The 18,230-nt window shown below is 41.2% G+C and overlaps 2 protein-coding genes across 2 annotated transcripts in view; both read left to right on the top strand.

The window, feature by feature from the left end:
* The first annotated feature begins 1,671 nt into the window (after positions 1–1,671).
* LOC143339926 (uncharacterized) lies at positions 1,672–15,923 on the top strand. Its single transcript, XM_076761485.1, has 6 exons — positions 1,672–1,806; positions 5,912–6,085; positions 8,315–8,488; positions 9,405–9,578; positions 13,216–13,389; positions 14,422–15,923. Exons 1-6 carry the CDS (start codon positions 1,709–1,711, stop codon positions 14,429–14,431), a joined length of 804 nt encoding a protein of 267 aa, XP_076617600.1. The 5' UTR covers positions 1,672–1,708; the 3' UTR covers positions 14,432–15,923.
* The window catches only part of LOC143339923 (NACHT, LRR and PYD domains-containing protein 12-like), a 21,924-nt gene continuing 19,164 nt past the window's right edge, over positions 15,471–18,230 (top strand). Inside the window, exon 1 of the mRNA XM_076761480.1 lies at positions 15,471–15,543. Coding sequence (XP_076617595.1) covers positions 15,471–15,543 — 73 coding nt within the window. The remainder of the gene's footprint in view (positions 15,544–18,230) is intronic.

The raw sequence follows: 18,230 nt of genomic DNA, 5'->3' as shown, positions 1-18,230 counted from the left end.
TCAGAGACTCACTGTGAAGTCGTGGCCTCAGCTCTGAAGTCCAACCCCTCCCATCTGACAGAGCTGGACCTGAGTCACAACGAGCTGCAGGATTCAGGAGTGAAGCTGCTGTCTGCTGGACTGGAGAGTCCAAACTGTAGACTGGAGACTCTGAGGTCAGTTCATGTTTTTCCCTCTTGTCCAGTGGATATCCACCAAATTTAAATCCATCACAGATGTTTGAAGTTTCCTTCAGTTCTCTTGTTTTCTGTGTTTGTCTGAGCACAAATCACAACAGCTGTTTTTCAGAGTCTAACAGTCTGAACAGTTTGGCTCAGAGTTTAGTCTGTACTTCATTTGAACTGGTTTAATGAAGGAAACTGTAGGATTTAAGCTTCAACGTCCTCTAAAATTAAATCAACATTTGTAGTTTTTGTTACCTGTGAGACACAAATACACATAAAAAATGAAGGAAGTTCAACACATTTTCAGGAATAATGTCTTTTTATCCAGAACCTTCAGAGCACAGTATTTTACAGGAACTGATGCAGTACATTTACACACAAAGAACCTCCCTCTGATACACACACACACACGCACGCACACACACACACACACACACACACACACACACGCACACACACACGCACACACACACACACACACGCATGCACGCGCACACACACACACACACGCACACACACACACACGCATGCACGCGCACACACACACACACACACACACACACACACACACACACACACACACACGCATGCACGCGCACACACACACACACGCACACACGCACACACACACACACACACACACACACACAGGAGCACAGAGAGTGTGAAGCATATTTCCTCATGCAGTGTCGTGTCTGATCTGTCACCAGCGACAGGTGACACTTCAACATGTGACGATGCTTCAGTCAGAAAATGATGTCACTTTGTGTCCTGACTCATCCAGTAAACAGGAGCATCAATAATAAAAGTCTAGATTTGTAGAAGAAGGCACCAGGTTCCATTTAAGATGAAGAGAAGATGGTCTGACTTTGCTCAGTGCACATTTGATCCAGTTCTAGAGATGATTGAGGATGAAGCTCACAGTCAGTCAGCTGTGTGTTGATGGAGACGAGTCCATGAGTTTTTCTATGGACTGAAATGATGATTTCTGTCCTAAAGTCTTCTTTATTTCATATTGTCCACTTTGAAATTCTCCAGAAATCATCTGTCATGTTCTCACTCCAGCGTGGGAGCTGCTGCTGTCCAACTAGCTCAACTGTGACTTGCAGAACGACGACTTGAGTGGTGGTTAGCTTTACTTCCTGTTTCCTGTGGCTCTTTACACCATGTGACACAGACAGAGTGAAAACTGTAACTGTGAGACAGAAGAGACACAATCAGCATTTTGTTGGCAGCGTGTGTTTTTCCTGCTGTAAATACATGGAAATCAAACATTTAATGAGAAACCAATCAAAGACTTTTCCATGTAAATAACGTCGTTAACATGAAGTTCAAAGTGCAGCGATCAGACTCTTTCTGTCCATCGTTGCCTCTGTAGCATTGACAGTGTGGATTAGAGTGTTTGCTCTGAAGACTGTGTTGCAGGGCAGGTGATGTGCAGACTCCGACCACAAGGGGGCGGCCGCGCCCGGTCAAGCTGTGTACTGCTGGTTTGACAGACAGAAGTAGAGACTGTCGGAAGGAGTAGTTTTTGCATCGAGTGGATGAAGTTCGTATTGTTGCTGCACGTTAGTTTGTCATCCGGTTGTGAGTCGATGTGCGTCCAGAGAGAAGTGAGTTGCAGTTGTGTTGTGCTCACCAGGTGCGTGTTATTGTCGCGCTGTTCCTCTGTACTTGTTAGTTCTAAAACATGGGGATGTTGGACTTTTTAGCACATTTAATTTAGCTCTTTTAAATGTTAGGTCTTTGGCAGGCAAATCATTCTTAATCAATGACTTTATCATGAAGCACAGGCTTGATTTTATGTTTTTAACTGAAACTTGGTTAGGACAAGATAACAGTGCAGCAGCTCTCAATGAGTCAGCCCCTGAACTTCAGTTTCATAAGTGAAGTGAGAATGCATAAGAGAGGAGGTGGAGTCGCCATTTTGTTTAATGATAGCATTCAATTCAGCAGAGTCTCTTATGGTCAGTTTGAATCTTTTGAATATGTTGCCATTCAATCAAAGTCTCCCTGTCGATCAGTCTTCGTAACCATCTACAAGTCTCCAAAATACAATGCAAAGTTTTCCGATGAGTTTCCAATCTACTGTCTGTTGTTTGTATTGATTTTGACTGTGTTGTGTTAGTGGGTGACTTCAACATTCATGTTGATAATCTCAAAGATGGATGTGCTAAAGAACTTCTAAACATCCTGGATCATTTTGGCCTCAGCACGTAACACATTCAACACATAACAAAGGGCATATATTAGATTTGGTTATTTCCAAAGGGCTCAATATCTCTGAGGTTGTGGTGATGGATGTTGCTCTTTCTGATCATTACTGTGTGTCATTTAAAATGGCCATACCTGCTACTCTTAACAAAAGTGGAACAGAGGTAATCAAAAAGCGTTATATTAATGATAACACCTGTGCAGTCTTCACTCTGTGTTTTACACCATCACCAACACTGCCCTCAGCTTCAACTGATGACCTTGTAAATAGTTTCAGTTCCAAAGTTATGGCTGTTATTGACTCCATCGCCCCAGTTAAGACAAAAGTTTTATCAGGAAGGAAAAAGACACCTTGGAGAAACACCACACTGGTCAAAGTCCAGAAAAGAGTCTGCAGACAGGCAGAGCGCAGGTGGCGAAAAACTAAACTCCAGGTTCATTATGAGATTTACAAAAACAGTCTCCACACCTACAACCATGAACTAAAGAAGGCCAGGCAAGCATTCTTCTCAGAGATTATCAACAGAAACTGTAATAATGCCTGCACTTTGTTTTCTGTTGTGGATAGACTGACAAACCCCACAGCATCAGTCCCTCCTGAGCTGCTATCCAACAAGTCATGCAATGAATTTGCAGCCTTTTTTACAGATAAAATTTCAAGGATAAGACAAACAGTGTGCAGCTCCAGCTCAGGCAAAATGATAAGTCCATCTGTGCCTTCTTGTTCTACAGTTAATCTAGCACATTTTAACCTTCTAGATCATACAAGGCTGGCAGAAACTGTATCACAGTTAAAATCTACAACATGCTGCCTTGATACTCTGCCAACAAACTTTTTTAAAAATGTCTTTAATTGCATGGCTCCAGATGTGTTGCAGATAATAAATAATTCTCTTCAGTCTGGTCACTTTCCCCAGGCCCTGAAAACTGCAGTAATAAAACCTCTCCTAAAAAAGACTAATCTGGATGCTTCAGTGATAAGTAACTACAGGCCAATATCAAATCTTCCCTTTTTAGGAAAAATTATTGAAAGGGTTGTTTTTCAACAAATGCATGCTTTCATGATGCAGAACAATCTTTTTAATGCATTTCAGTCTGGATTTCGTCCACACCACAGCACTGAGACTGTACTTATCAAAGTTTTAAATGACATACATCTGAATAATGATGCTTCCAAAACCTCAGTCTTAGTATTATTAGATCTCAGTGCTGCCTTTGATTCAGTTGATCAGGACATACTACTTGACAGACTGGAAAAGTGGGTGGGACTTACTGGCACTGTACTACACTGGTTTAAATCTTACTTACAAGACAGAGACTACTTTGTGTCAATTGGTGAGCATGTGTCTGAACGACAAAAGATGATGTGTGGGGTGCCACAAGGGTCCATTCTCGGACCACTTCTTTTCAATATCTACATGTTGCCCCTAGCTCAGATCATGGAGCAACATAATATTTCTTATCATACTTATGCAGATGATACACAACTTTATATTTCTGTGTCATCACATGACTACAGTCCCTTACTTTCACTGAGTGAGTGTATTCATCAAATCAATGAGTGGATGTGCCAGAATTTTCTTCAGCTTAATGCAGATAAGACAGAAGTGATTGTATTTGGCCCCAAAAATGAAAGGTCAAAGATCAGTGCTCACCTTAATTCCATGTCACTGACAACAACAGATAAAGCCAGAAATCTTGGTGTAATTATTGATTCTGACCTTAATTTTAACAGCCATTTAAAGCTCATTACTAAATCAGCCTACTACCACCTGAAAAATACAACCAGAATTAAGGGATGTCTGTCCAAAGAAGACATGGAAAAACTGGTTCATGCATTTATTTTCAGTAGGTTGGACTATTGCCATGGAGTCTTTACTGGCCTAAACAAAAAATCAATTAGGCAACTACAGCTGATTCAAAATGCTGCTGCACGAGTCCTTACAAACACCAGAAAAATGGACCATATTACACCAGTCCTCAGATCACTACGTTGGCTTCCTGTGAGTCAAAGAATAGACTTTAAAATCTTACTGTTGGTCTACAAAGCATTAAATGGTCTAGGACCGAAATATATTGTAGATTTGTTGACTCCATATGAAGTATCCAGACCTCTCAGGGCATCAGGGACGGGTCTACTGTGTGTTCCCAGAATGAGAAGCAAACAAAGTGAAGCAGCTTTCAGTTATTATGCTCCTCACCTGTGGAACACTCTCCCTGCACACCTGAGGTCTGCACCAACAGTCAGCTCATTTAAATCAGGGGTGAAAACATTATTATTCGCTACAGCTTTTACTTAAAGTAATCATTTTAAATGCTAGATTATTGTCTTAAACACTAAATTATTGTCTTTTACTTGCTTCTGTTTTTAATGTTCCTTTAATTGTATTTTATTTTTATTTTTCTATTCTCTTCTAATCTCTTTCTTTCTTTCTTTTAAATGTATGATTTTAATGTATTTTTATGCTTCTGTAAAGCACTTTGAATTGCCTGGTGTATGAATTGTGCTATACAAATAAATTTGCCTTGCCTTGCCTAGATTCAGGTTATTATCCGGTGCTTTGAGTGCGTGTCGCTCATGATTAAAGCGCTCGTTATCGCCAGTCATGATATGAACGGTCATTTATTTTATATTTATATTTCCGTTACTGACCGTCTCTTTTTTTCTCACTTTTACAGAAGTGACGCACACGTATTTCTGTTGACTGTGTGTTTTTAGTTCTCATGTGTTTGAGGAAGTTATGAAGACGTATCATTACTGTGTATACCGTGAGTTGTATTTGGTTATTAATGATAATTATTATTTCTGTTTATTCCAGAACCACACACGTATACACACATGCACAACCACCTTTGTAAGGATGTTCTGAAAATAAAGCACCATGAACGGATCATCAGCCTTCACCTTTGAGTCTTGGGGGAACAGGTGGACTGTGTTCTGACAGACGCGCACTTTGCGACATAGAGAAGCCAGTCAGCTAAATAAGAGACTCTGTATTAGAGTGTATGTAGAAGAGCCTGTGGACAGATTGAGCTGACTTCCTCCAATGACTAACAGGAAGTGATCTTTGTGAGCCCAGAACTCCTGAAGCAGACAAACACTGATCAAAGTCAAAGTCTATCAAAATAAAAGTCCATCCAACATTGTGTGAAAGGTGACACACCTGTCTGAGCATGTTTCATAAGATGACTCAGGATTATTCTGAATGAGAAGAAACAGAAGAAAATGAAAGTAACAAAGAAACAACACGTCTGATTTGATGGTTCTTCAGACTTGACTGAGATCAGCAGCATGTTGTTGATGTGTGTTGACATGAATAGGTGTATGAATGTTGTGCTGACATTTGGATGATGTCTGTAGAAGGCTGACATTATGATGATCCACAATAACACAATGACAAAGTCACTCTGCTCATTTTAGGGAGAAGCTCATTGATGAGGACAGAGTAATGTTGAGCTCCACATTTACAACCTGAACACATCTGATTGGATTAGAAATGGATTTTAATCTTCATCATTTATTCTTTATTCAGGTTGAGGGGCTGCAGTTTGTCAGAGATCAGCTGTGCTTCTCTGGTCTCAGCTCTGAAGTCCAACCCCTCCCATCTGACAGAGCTGGACCTGAGCTACAACGACCTGCTGGATTCAGGAGCGAAGCTGCTGTCTGCTGGACTGGAGAGTCCAGACTGTAGACTGAAGACTCTGAGGTCAGACACCATTTTTTACTTCTGTTTTGTGATTTTCTCAGTCCCTTTTGTACATTTCTTGAATCATCCTCGACATTTTCAAAACAGCAAGTGTTGTATCTTTGGTTCATTGAGAGTAATGAATTAATTCAGTTATTCATATGGTTCATAATGATATTCATGTAGTTGACGTGTGCAGTTAAATGTGAATTTCAATAGGATATCAGCAGGAAAATGGTGTTAAGTTACAGATACAGGCCACAGGGTGGCAGTAGTGTTACGTGTCATAATTAGAGTTGACAAGAATGTTATGAAGAATACGGGAGTGTTCTACCAGAAAAAAGGTTTCAGAAGAAGAAGAAAAACAATGCCATGCTAAACCTTTGTGAATGTAAAGCACACGCAGTGTCTTCAGTAAGAGGTAGAAGGACAAACATGATGTCTCTGCCTTTTATTTTTTTTTGGGCATAGAAATTGCAGCTAAGTGCTCACAGTAAGAGCATTTCTCAAAACAATTCGTACAAATAGCAAAACACCGTGGATTACCTGCAAAAGGCTGTTACTTTCTCAAAGCCCTTAGTTGATCTCTCAAAAGTAAATATCAGTGAACACGTCAGTGCCATCAGAAGGACAAGTCCTTGTGTCAATGTACAGATAAGACAGTCAAATTGCTTAGTCATGCTGTCAATATAACAGTGACCTCTGGAGGGATGTTCTGATGTAAACTGTGACTAAAGTTTGATGACAGTTATTGTAAATTGTGAGTTACACCTTAGTGTATGTGGGAGATTGGACAAGATTCACATTTGTGCTTTTACTGTTTGTACTGTAATTTGTTGACGGGCTGCGTCACTGTGATACAGAAAGGAAAAGACGGCACTGTATCGCACAAAGAAACAAACCAAGAAACAAAAGTAGAAATGTGAACCGAGGACAATCTCCTGAGGGGAAACTGCACATGCAGAGCTGAAGGAATCACAGAGCAGTCTGCCTTCACCTCCTGACCTTCCACACATTTCCCTTCATTAGAGAAAGTCAAGATTCACCTGGGAGCAATTTACCAATTCAGGACAGATTTAGAAAGGAGTCTAATGGAAATGTCTGGAATTATGTTTGACATTTGATGACAACTTGTTCAGCCATTTTGCATGTAAAGACTTATGCGATGAATCAATGCCTAAATGTTGTGGGGGGTGAGACTATTCAACAGAGACGCATTAGAATACATTTGGATCAACATGACAGAAGCAATGATAATGTAGGAAACTGCAGAGAATTGATCATAATGATTTGATGGATGTACCAAAGCATTTAGATCTTGTTCAAAGAAATGAGAAACTGCTTTTCTGATGATGTGAAGATTGAACAAGTAGTTTTGAGAATTTCAATTGTGATCTGAGACATGAACCAAAGCCACTGAGAAAAACTGTGATATGATGTGAAAGTTGTGTTGACAGTAACCTGCAGACATGAGGCTGATATTATTCTGATCCACACTGAGTATCTTCATGCTGAAGTCTGTTTTCTTCTTCGGTGGTTTAGTCCATCGACTGTTGCAGATCAATGTTGAGCTCCACATTTAAAACCTGAACACAAGAGAAATGGACACTGGATAAATCTTGATTTCATCTGATATTCTCCATCGTGGTGTTTTTAATAAGTGATGATAAAAACTTAAATCAATGAGTCAAATAATAATCTGTGTTTCCACAGTCAGACAATAACAAATATATTCAGTCTTTTTCTTTTCCAACACTTTCCTGAAGCTGTATGATGCTTATACTGACTGAACAGTTGAAAGTGAAGATGCTTTGATTTTATGACTCCACTGTTCCAAACACAAATATTGTCCATGTGTTTTGTTGACATTTCCTCAAACTTCATCCTGACGTATTTGTCCTCTGTGGACACTTTGGGATGTTGAGTGGAGTCTTCAATCAGTTTCTGTGGGTTTTTATTTGTGTTTGGCTGCACAACATGAGTTTGTATAGATGGAGCCACTGGTGGAGCTGGCAGAGTTTAAGAGGTGGAGTCACTCCGTCTTTATTGAAGTAGCAGCACGTTGTCATTAATATTAATGAGATTTGAGCGTTTTGAAGCTGCATCCTGTTGGGTTCAGGTGTTTGGAGTTTCCATTGTCTAAACTTGAACTTTGTAAAGCTTCTTCAGCTCTGAACAGATTATTAACCATTGAATGATTTCAAGCAGGAACATTTTCTTCTGAAGTGACATCATTTATTCTTTATTCAGGTTGAGTTGGTGCAGTTTGTCAGAGGTCAGCTGTGCTTCTCTGGTCTCAGCTCTGAAGTCCAACCCCTCCCATCTGACAGAGCTGGAGCTGAGCAACAACAACCTGCAGGATTCAGGAGTGAAGCTGCTGTCTGCTGGACTGGAGAGTCCAGACTGTAGACTGGAGACTCTGAGGTGAGTTCACTGACTCTCTGTTACTGTTGTAAATCTCACATGTGTTTTTAACAAGTGAAGCTAATTTGTGTTTTTCCATAACATCAGTAAAGTTGTAAATTAGCTTTTGTTCATGTTTTCATGTTTGTTGAAGTAAATTTAGTCTGCAGTCACAAAGATTTGTGCTTGTTAAAGAAAGTGTAGAAAATGTCCACTGTTAGTTGTTGAAGTCAATGAATGTTTGTGATTTTTGGTAAATGGTCACATCTGGATACAGAAGATCCTCTGAAGTCATATTTGTTTGAAATGGATCAAGTTTACTTGATGAAGCAGAAATATTTCTTTGGTTTGTGTTGATTTCAGTGTGTTTTCACAAATAATGACTGATGATTGATATTGATCCTTCACAACACACACACATACACATACACATACACACACACACACACACACACACACACACACACAGACACACACACACACACACACACACACACACCTGCCTCTTCTTCTTTCTTTGACGATGTATTGGGGTCATTCGGGTAATGATCGATAGATTTGCTAAGAAAAAAAAACTCACAAATCTTTTTTTTCTTTTTTTGGGATGTTGAGTGGAGTCTTCAATCAGTTTCTGTGGGTTTTTATTTGTCTTTGGCTGCACAACATGAGTTTGTATAGATGGAGCCACTGGTGGAGCTGGCAGAGTTTAAGAGGTGGAGTCACTCCGTCTTTATTGAAGTAGCAGCACGTTGTCATTAATATTCATGAGATTTGAGCGTTTTGAAGCTGCATCCTGTTGGGTTCAGCTGTTTGGAGTTTCCATTGTCTAAACTTGAACTTTGTAAAGCTTCTTCAGCTCTGAACAGATTATTAACCATTGAATGATTTCAAGCAGGAACATTTTCTTCTGAAGTGACATCATTTATTCTTTATTCAGGTTGAGTTGGTGCAGGTTGTCAGAGATCAGCTGTGCTTCTCTGGCCTCAGCTCTGAAGTCCAACCCCTCCCATCTGACAGAGCTGGACCTGAGTGAAAACGACCTGCAGGAATCAGGAGTGAAGCTGCTGTCTGCTGGACTGGAGAGTCCAGACTGTAGACTGAAGACTCTGAGGTGAGTTCACTGACTCTCTGTTACTGTTGTAAATCTCACATGTGTTTTTAACAAGTGAAGCTAATTTGTGTTTTTCCATAACATCAGTAAAGTTGTAAATGAGCTTTTGTTCATGTTTTCATGTTTGTTGAAGTAAATTTAGTCTGCAGTCACAAAGATTTGTGCTTGTTAAAGAAAGTGTAGAAAATGTCCACTGTTAGTTGTTGAAGTCAATGAATGTTTGTGATTTTTGGTAAATGGTCACATCTGGATACAGAAGATCCTCTGAAGTCATATTTGTTTGAAATGGATCAAGTTTACTTGATGAAGCAGAAATATTTCTTTGGTTTGTGTTGATTTCAGTGTGTTTTCACAAATAATGACTGATGATTGATATTGATCCTTCACAACACACACACACACACACACACACACACACACACACCTGCCTCTTCTTCTTTCTTTGACGATGTATTGGGGTCATTCGGGTAATGATCGATAGATTTGCTAAGAAAAAAAAAACTCACAAATCTTTTTTTTCTTTTTTCACTCAGACTTCGGCTCGAGTGTTTCCACAGTTAAAGTAACGTACCGGTTCCGGTAACGGTTCACATTTACCAAAAGCTGGCAGGTCCGCTCACACACTTACCTTTTTAAGCGCCAACTGCAGCGAGTGGGGAACGGAGGACGGAGAGGGAGGCCGAGGGAGGAGGAGGCAGGGAGGAGGGGGGCGGGGGTGTTACGCTATAGGTTGGGCAGACTCGTTATTCTCCGCTTTTCCACAGTGATTGGCTGAAACTGCTTCACCACGCCGCTGCATCGTGTTGTCAGACATGAGAACCGCACGTGCTCATTTGCCACAGAGCTCACATGTCCGCAGCTTTTTGCGTAGTTTAGAGGGGCGAGTCGTACCAGCGTACTTACATGTCAAATTGCGTACTTGCTACGCAAAATGCGTACAGGTTGGCAGGTCTGCAATCAGCTGCCTTCAGGCTGGGAGACACACCCACACCTGATGGACGCAAGCAGAGAGGGGCGTGGCCTGCAGCTCAACTCAGCAGGAATGTTGAGCTCCACATTTAAAACCTGAACACAACAAGAGAAATGGACACTGGATAATTCTTGGTTTCATCTGATATTCTCCATCGTGGTATTTTTAATAAGTGATGATAAAAACTTAAATCAATGAATCAAATAATAATCTGTGTTTCCACAGTCAGACAATAACAAATATATTCAGTCTTTTTCTTTTCCAACACTTTTCTGAAGCTGTATGATGCTTATACTGACTGAACAGTTGAAAGTGAAGATGCTTTGATTTTATGACTCCACTGTTCCAAACACAAATATTGTCCATGTGTTTTGTTGACATTTCCTCAAACTTCATCCTGACGTATTTGTCCTCTGTGGACACTTTGGGATGTTGAGTGGAGTCTTCAATCAGTTTGTGTGGGTTTTTATTTGTCTTTGGCTGCACAACATGAGTTTGTATAGATGGAGCCACTGGTGGAGCTGGCAGAGTTTAAGAGGTGGAGTCACTCCGTCTTTATTGAAGTAGCAGCACGTTGTCATTAATATTCATGAGATTTGAGCGTTTTGAAGCTGCATCCTGTTGGGTTCAGGTGTTTGGAGTTTCCATTGTCTAAACTTGAACTTTGTAAAGCTTCTTCAGCTCTGAACAGATTATTAACCATTGAATGATTTCAAGCAGGAACATTTTCTTCTGAAGTGACATCATTTATTCTTTATTCAGGTTGAGTCGCTGCTGTTTGTCAGAGATCAGCTGTGCTTCTCTGGTCTCAGCTCTGAAGTCCAACCCCTCCCATCTGACAGAGCTGGACCTGAGCAACAACGAGCTGCAGGATTCAGGAGTGAAGCTGCTGTCTGCTGGACTGGAGAGTCCAGACTGTAGACTGGAGACTCTGAGGTGAGTTCACTGACTCTCTGTTACTGTTGTAAATCTCACATGTGTTTTTAACAAGTGAAGCTAATTTGTGTTTTTCCATAACATCAGTAAAGTTGTAAATGAGCTTTTGTTCATGTTTTCATGTTTGTTGAAGTAAATTTAGTCTGCAGTCACAAAGATTTGTGCTTGTTAAAGAAAGTGTAGAAAATGTCCACTGTTAGTTGTTGAAGTCAATGAATGTTTGTGATTTTTGGTAAATGGTCACATCTGGATACAGAAGATCCTCTGAAGTCATATTTGTTTGAAATGAATCAAGTTTACTTGATGAAGCAGAAATATTTCTTTGGTTTGTGTTGATTTCAGTGTGTTTTCACAAATAATGACTGATGATTGATATTGATCCTTCACAACACACACACACACACACACACACACACACACACACCTGCCTCTTCTTCTTTCTTTGACGATGTATTGGGGTCATTCGGGTAATGATCGATAGATTTGCTAAGAAAAAAAAAACTCACAAATCTTTTTTTTCTTTTTTCACTCAGACTTCGGCTCGAGTGTTTCCACAGTTAAAGTAACGTACCGGTTCCGGTAACGGTTCACATTTACCAAAAGCTGGCAGGTCCGCTCACACACTTACCTTTTTAAGCGCCAACTGCAGCGAGTGGGGAACGGAGGACGGAGAGGGAGGCCGAGGGAGGAGGAGGCAGGGAGGAGGGGGGCGGGGGTGTTACGCTATAGGTTGGGCAGACTCGTTATTCTCCGCTTTTCCACAGTGATTGGCTGAAACTGCTTCACCACGCCGCTGCATCTGTTGTCAGACATGAGAACCGCACGTGCTCATTTGCCACAGAACTCACATGTCCGCAGCTTTTTGCGTAGTTTAGAGGGGCGAGTCGTACCAGCGTACTTACATGTCAAATTGCGTACTTGCTACGCAAAATGCGTACAGGTTGGCAGGTCTGCAATCAGCTGCCTTCAGGCTGGGAGACACACCCACACCTGATGGACGCAAGCAGAGAGGGGCGTGGCCTGCAGCTCAACTCAGCAGGAATGTTGAGCTCCACATTTAAAACCTGAACACAGCAAGAGAAATGGACACTGGATAATTCTTGGTTTCATCTGATATTCTCCATCGTGGTATTTTTAATAAGTGATGATAAAAACTTAAATCAATGAATCAAATAATAATCTGTGTTTCCACAGTCAGACAATAACAAATATATTCAGTCTTTTTCTTTTCCAACACTTTTCTGAAGCTGTATGATGCTTATACTGACTGAACAGTTGAAAGTGAAGATGCTTTGATTTTATGACTCCACTGTTCCAAACACAAATATTGTCCATGTGTTTTGTTGACATTTCCTCAAACTTCATCCTGACGTATTTGTCCTCTGTGGACACTTTGGGATGTTGAGTGGAGTCTTCAATCAGTTTGTGTGGGTTTTTATTTGTCTTTGGCTGCACAACATGAGTTTGTATAGATGGAGCCACTGGTGGAGCTGGCAGAGTTTAAGAGGTGGAGTCACTCCGTCTTTATTGAAGTAGCAGCACGTTGTCATTAATATTCATGAGATTTGAGCGTTTTGAAGCTGCATCCTGTTGGGTTCAGGTGTTTGGAGTTTCCATTGTCTAAACTTGAACTTTGTAAAGCTTCTTCAGCTCTGAACAGATTATTAACCATTGAATGATTTCAAGCAGGAACATTTTCTTCTGAAGTGACATCATTTATTCTTTATTCAGGTTGAGTTGGTGCAGTTTGTCAGAGATCAGCTGTGCTTCTCTGGCCTCAGCTCTGAAGTCCAACCCCTCCCATCTGACAGAGCTGGACCTGAGTGGAAACTACCTGCTGGATTCAGCAGTGAAGCCTCTGTGTGATCTGGTGGAGAGTCCAGACTGTAGACTGAAGACTCTGAGGTCAGTAGAGGGTTGGAGTCAGTCCATGCTGGTCTCAGCAGTGTTGTACTAAACACAGTTAGTATCAAAGCACAGATCCAGTATTTCCTGTAAACCTCCAACCTTCTCAGCAGCTGCTTTCCTCAGTGAAGCTGTGAGAGGAGAATGGTGACGGCTTCAGGATTGGACAGAAAGACAGAGAGAGAGAGAGCAGTCAGCCAATCAGCCAGAAGCTTGTTGTGATCATGTGTTTGAGTCGATGTGAAGACGTCTGTTGTTGTTGTGTTCGTGTCTCCAGCAAATAAAGCTGGATTCCAGCTGACAGCATTCCAAGATGTACAGAGACAGAGGTCCTCCTTCATCACACTGTCCAACCATCACATCTGATCTCAGAGTGTTTGTTCTCTCAGTTCAGCACTGAAGAACTGATCAGTTCATGTCAGCTTATCACCTGCTGAAGATCTTTTTTCTGACCTCCAGTGGTTTAATTCTCACTTTGCTGCAGTGATGAAGAAGAGTACTACAGGCTGTGACCGTACACTGTGACTTACTTTGGTCACAAGTGGAGGAGAAATGAAACAGACTTTAGTGATGAGAGAGCTGATGTTCAGTCTGCTCTGTTAGCTTTGTGCAGATATCTTTGATAGAAGCCTCCTAAAAGGCAAATGAAGTCACAAACTCTGCTGCTTTTAAATTTAGCAGCAGTTCACAGGTAACAACAGTAAATCCATCACTGAACTGTCTCTGCAGTCATGATGCATTCAGGGACAGTCAGCCCTTTATTTCCACTGTGTACAGAGTAAACAGACTTGATGGCCAAAGTCTCTGCAGGTGTGTGAGCTTCCAGCTCAGTGTGTTCACTCCAACACATTAACATGAGAGCTGAGAGGAAGCTGGCTACGCTACACAGCCGCTGCACTTGTGGTCTGAACAGGACTGAAGTCCCTGCTGCTCTTTATACTGGATGTGCTGCATCACTGACTGCCAGCTGATGAAGGAGTCTCTGTGAACTCTGACTGATGACGTCTGTTGTCTGTCTTCTTCTCTCGTCAGATGGAAGTGATCAGAAAGGTGATTGGCCGAGAGCCGATCAGCTGTGTCCTGATGATCCAGAGAGGTTGAAGCAGCAGCAGCAGCAGCTTGTGTGTGGAGAGGCTCTGACTGGGCCGTGTTACTGGGAGGTCGAGTGGAGAGGAGAGCTTCATCCAGCAGTGACTGACAGAGGAATCCCAACAAGTGGAGATGACTGTCAGTGCTGCAGTGTGAACTGCTCTGAGATCAGCTCCACTGTCAGACACAATGTCAAGTCCAGCATCCTCCCTGTGTGTTCCTGTGGATGTGACAGAGCATCATCAGTGTATGTGGACTGCTCTGCTGCTGCTCTGTCCTTCTACACAGTCTGTGCACACACACTGAGACTCCTCCACTCCTTCTGCTCCTCACTCACACACCTCCTCCGCCTGGATTTTATCTTGTCTTTTTCATTCTTTCAGATATTCTGAACCCAACGTGCCTCAACAGATTACTTCAGTTTGTGACAACATGAGTGTAGATGAACACTTTAAACTGGGTTCCTGTGGTTTGCTTCCTGTTGCAGCTCCCCCCTGTGGATCGATGGAGTGTTTCAGTTCATTTCCACATATTTCTAAGTAGCAGTGCAGGTAGATATTACTTGTATAAAGTGGCCTCTCTGAAGTTCTACTTATGACCACAATACCAGACTTTTCTCATCGTTGTAACACACAAAAGCAAGAAGATAACACCTGTAGACAGTTTTCATGGAAGCTTCATTGACGTCTACAAACTGAAACAACACCACAGTCCCTCCATCATGATGCATCAATGACAATGATTCAGTAATATAGAAAGCGTTCTGCATCATGAGTGCTTTTATTTTGAAGCATTTCATTCCTTGTGTACTTTAACTGAAGTAACACTTTGAACACAGTACTTGTACTGTAACTATACTTTGTTTTATTTAAATAGCCTGATTTCATTTCGTTTTACCTTTATCTGATGAGTATCTGTATGCAGACGTTACGTTGTCCTTTGGTGCCACCTTGTGGTTTTTTCTGTTATATGTCTGTGGGGCGCTGCATCAGATGAATTGCTTCTGTCGGGAGGCCCAGTGCAGTTCACTCCTCGTTCATGGCGATGTTGGGACACTATATGTCTGTGAGTACATTCCGACATGCGTGATGTTTAAGAGTATTAGAATGATATGTGTATGTTCATGTTTTCTCGGTTCCTTTACACAGTTATCACAGTTGCTAAGGAGTTAGCTTGTTCAGCAGTATGTGTATGTGGAGTGTGTCCGCCGCTAACTACTCAAGTGTTGCTAATCGAACAAGTGTGGCGTATCTACGTTTTCTCGAGTGTGTTTATGGTGTGTACATTATGTTTAATTAATATGTGAATCATATGTGAATACTTTAAAGAGCTGAACAGTGATCAGATTTTATTTTGTATGTTTATTGCAGTTTTACAAAGAATGTTGAGAGTGGATTCAATCACGCTGTTCAAGGATGGAAATATAAGTAAAGACCTTAAACTTCCACGCCTCAGTTTTTCATTGGACCACCTCAAGTGTTAACTATCTGTCTAGTTTGACAGCAACGTATCAGACGAGGACAGAATAGTACTTGAGAGTATTTGTGTTATTTGTAATTGAGTAAAAGATCTGAATATTTCCTCCAGAAGCTTTTGTTTGATGTAAGAAAGTCCACATTAAAGTTGGGTCAGATTTGATCAGTTCTGATTCTGGTTCTCATCAAATCCTCTGATTCTTTTTTTGTTATGCAGAAACCACTTTGATTTTCATCAGGTTCAGACTGTCATAATATGTCAGTGATGACAAATGAGGAGTGTGATGAGTGACAGTAAACAGGTTATTTCATGGTGATATCCATGTGTTACAACCCAGCTCGCTGGAGGAAAGGAAGTACCAGAGAACAACCATGGAAATGCTTAAAAAGTAGTTATTTATTTAAATCAAAGTGTTTTAAATTGTTTTAGCACACAAAAGGCAAAAGGCCAAAACAACGAAAAGAGCGAGTGGGTGCTTTTCAAACAAATGAAATAATCAAAACCAAAAGAGAACTTTCCAAAAATGAGAGCTTAACTAATTAAACCAAAAGAAAACTCTTCAAAAATCAGAGTTTGCCTATCACACCAAAGAAATAGAAATAAAACCCTCCCAAATGACACCTGTAGTTCAGATGGAAAATAAGAACCAAAATACAACAGAACTTGCACCCTTAAGCCTATTGAGGCTAACAAACAGTATAACCAAGGGTGTGTGTGAAAATCAGTCCCTCGCTCAATTCGAGTCTGGTTACCATAAATTTACAAGGAGCAGAGCTCTGACAAATCTGTCACAGAACGACTCTCTGTGTGTGAAGGACTGTCATGAGACAGGCCAGCCAAGGACCGCCAGGCTGAGACATTAGGAGATAACTGCTGCAGGGGATTGGATACGGGCTGGCTCCTCCCCAATCGCCGTCCTCTTCCGGAGGAGGAGTCCTGTTCCCACTCACATACACACAGGGAACAAGAACACGCACACAAACACACACAAAAACGGTGGCAGCCGTAACACCATGTCTTTTGGATGTGTTGTTGAATTGATCTCAGTAGTTCTCGGGTGCATGTTCTAACTTTCAGCCTGCATAAAGGCCCACATTGGCGGCTCCGCCCACTCACCTACAGAGCGTCACTGTCTGCGCAGGCGCACTGTACGCAGCCAGCGGCTCCCCGCGCTGTTTGTGTGGAAGCTTCTGGGAGGTTCCGTGGATGAGAATAGGGCCAGACGATGAACGGAAAACTAAAGCGTCGCCAAGCTTTGGGAAGAAGAAGAAAGGAGGCAGATGTGATTAAGCTCGCGTTTTATTTCAGGAAAGTTCAGGAAAGTTTGTCTCTGACGAAGTGGACAAAGTCAGGAGGCTTCATAACCAGCTAGCCAGCTAACGGCTGAAATACCTGTTAGCTAGCTAGGTTAGCGTCCCGCTAGCTAACGTCTTTTCAGTGGACTTGACTGACTGCGGTCGAAGTTTTTGGTGACTTCGTGATGGCTGAATTTTAAGCCCATAAAGAGAATAAATGACAGAGTGATGAGAACACACAGAATTACAAATTGTGTCTTCCAGTAATGTAAGATAGTTTGATATCTGACTTCTGACTGACGTTTGACAGCTTGAGCTAATGTTAGCTTATCTTCACTGACAGACAAGCAGAGCTGCTGCTGGTTATTCTCAGGCCATAATTTCAAAACATAAACAAATGATTTCAACAAAATGACTGGCCACTATTATTGGCCAGATTTGAAAAAATAAGATACGAGATAATCTGTTTACTTTAGAAATTTCATGGAAAACATTCTGGAATATTTTTGAAGACTTGAACATATTTAAGAAACTCATTAAGAATCATATGTGTTATTACTCAAACAGGTAACATGAGACTGGACGAATTTTAGTCAGTCCTCATGAGCTGATACCACTACAGACCTGAGCAGGTGATCCAGGGACATGAAAGTAGGACTGACTAGGTTCAAAACTCGGCTTTTATCTGTTCTATTCTGAGTATATTTTTCTTTAGACCAAAACTCTGCTGTGTGGTTTGACATTTTCACTATTTTCTGATGTTTTCTGAAGCAAACAATCAAGAGAGACAGTAATCATCATCTGAATCAATAATGAATGTATTTGTGTTTTATTGATCAGACTAGTTCCTTTCCGTCTGCTAGCCTGTGCTGCTGTGATCACTGTTTGCCAGAAAGAGTGTGGGATTTCAGGGATCTATAAATAGAAATATGATGTAATATTCATAATTATGCTTTCGTAGGTGCGTAATCACACATCGTA

This window comes from Chaetodon auriga, chromosome 21 (assembly GCF_051107435.1).
Source record: "Chaetodon auriga isolate fChaAug3 chromosome 21, fChaAug3.hap1, whole genome shotgun sequence".
NCBI classification, from domain to species: Eukaryota; Metazoa; Chordata; class Actinopteri; order Chaetodontiformes; family Chaetodontidae; genus Chaetodon; species Chaetodon auriga.
This window is presented reverse-complemented; position numbering and strand designations above follow the sequence as displayed.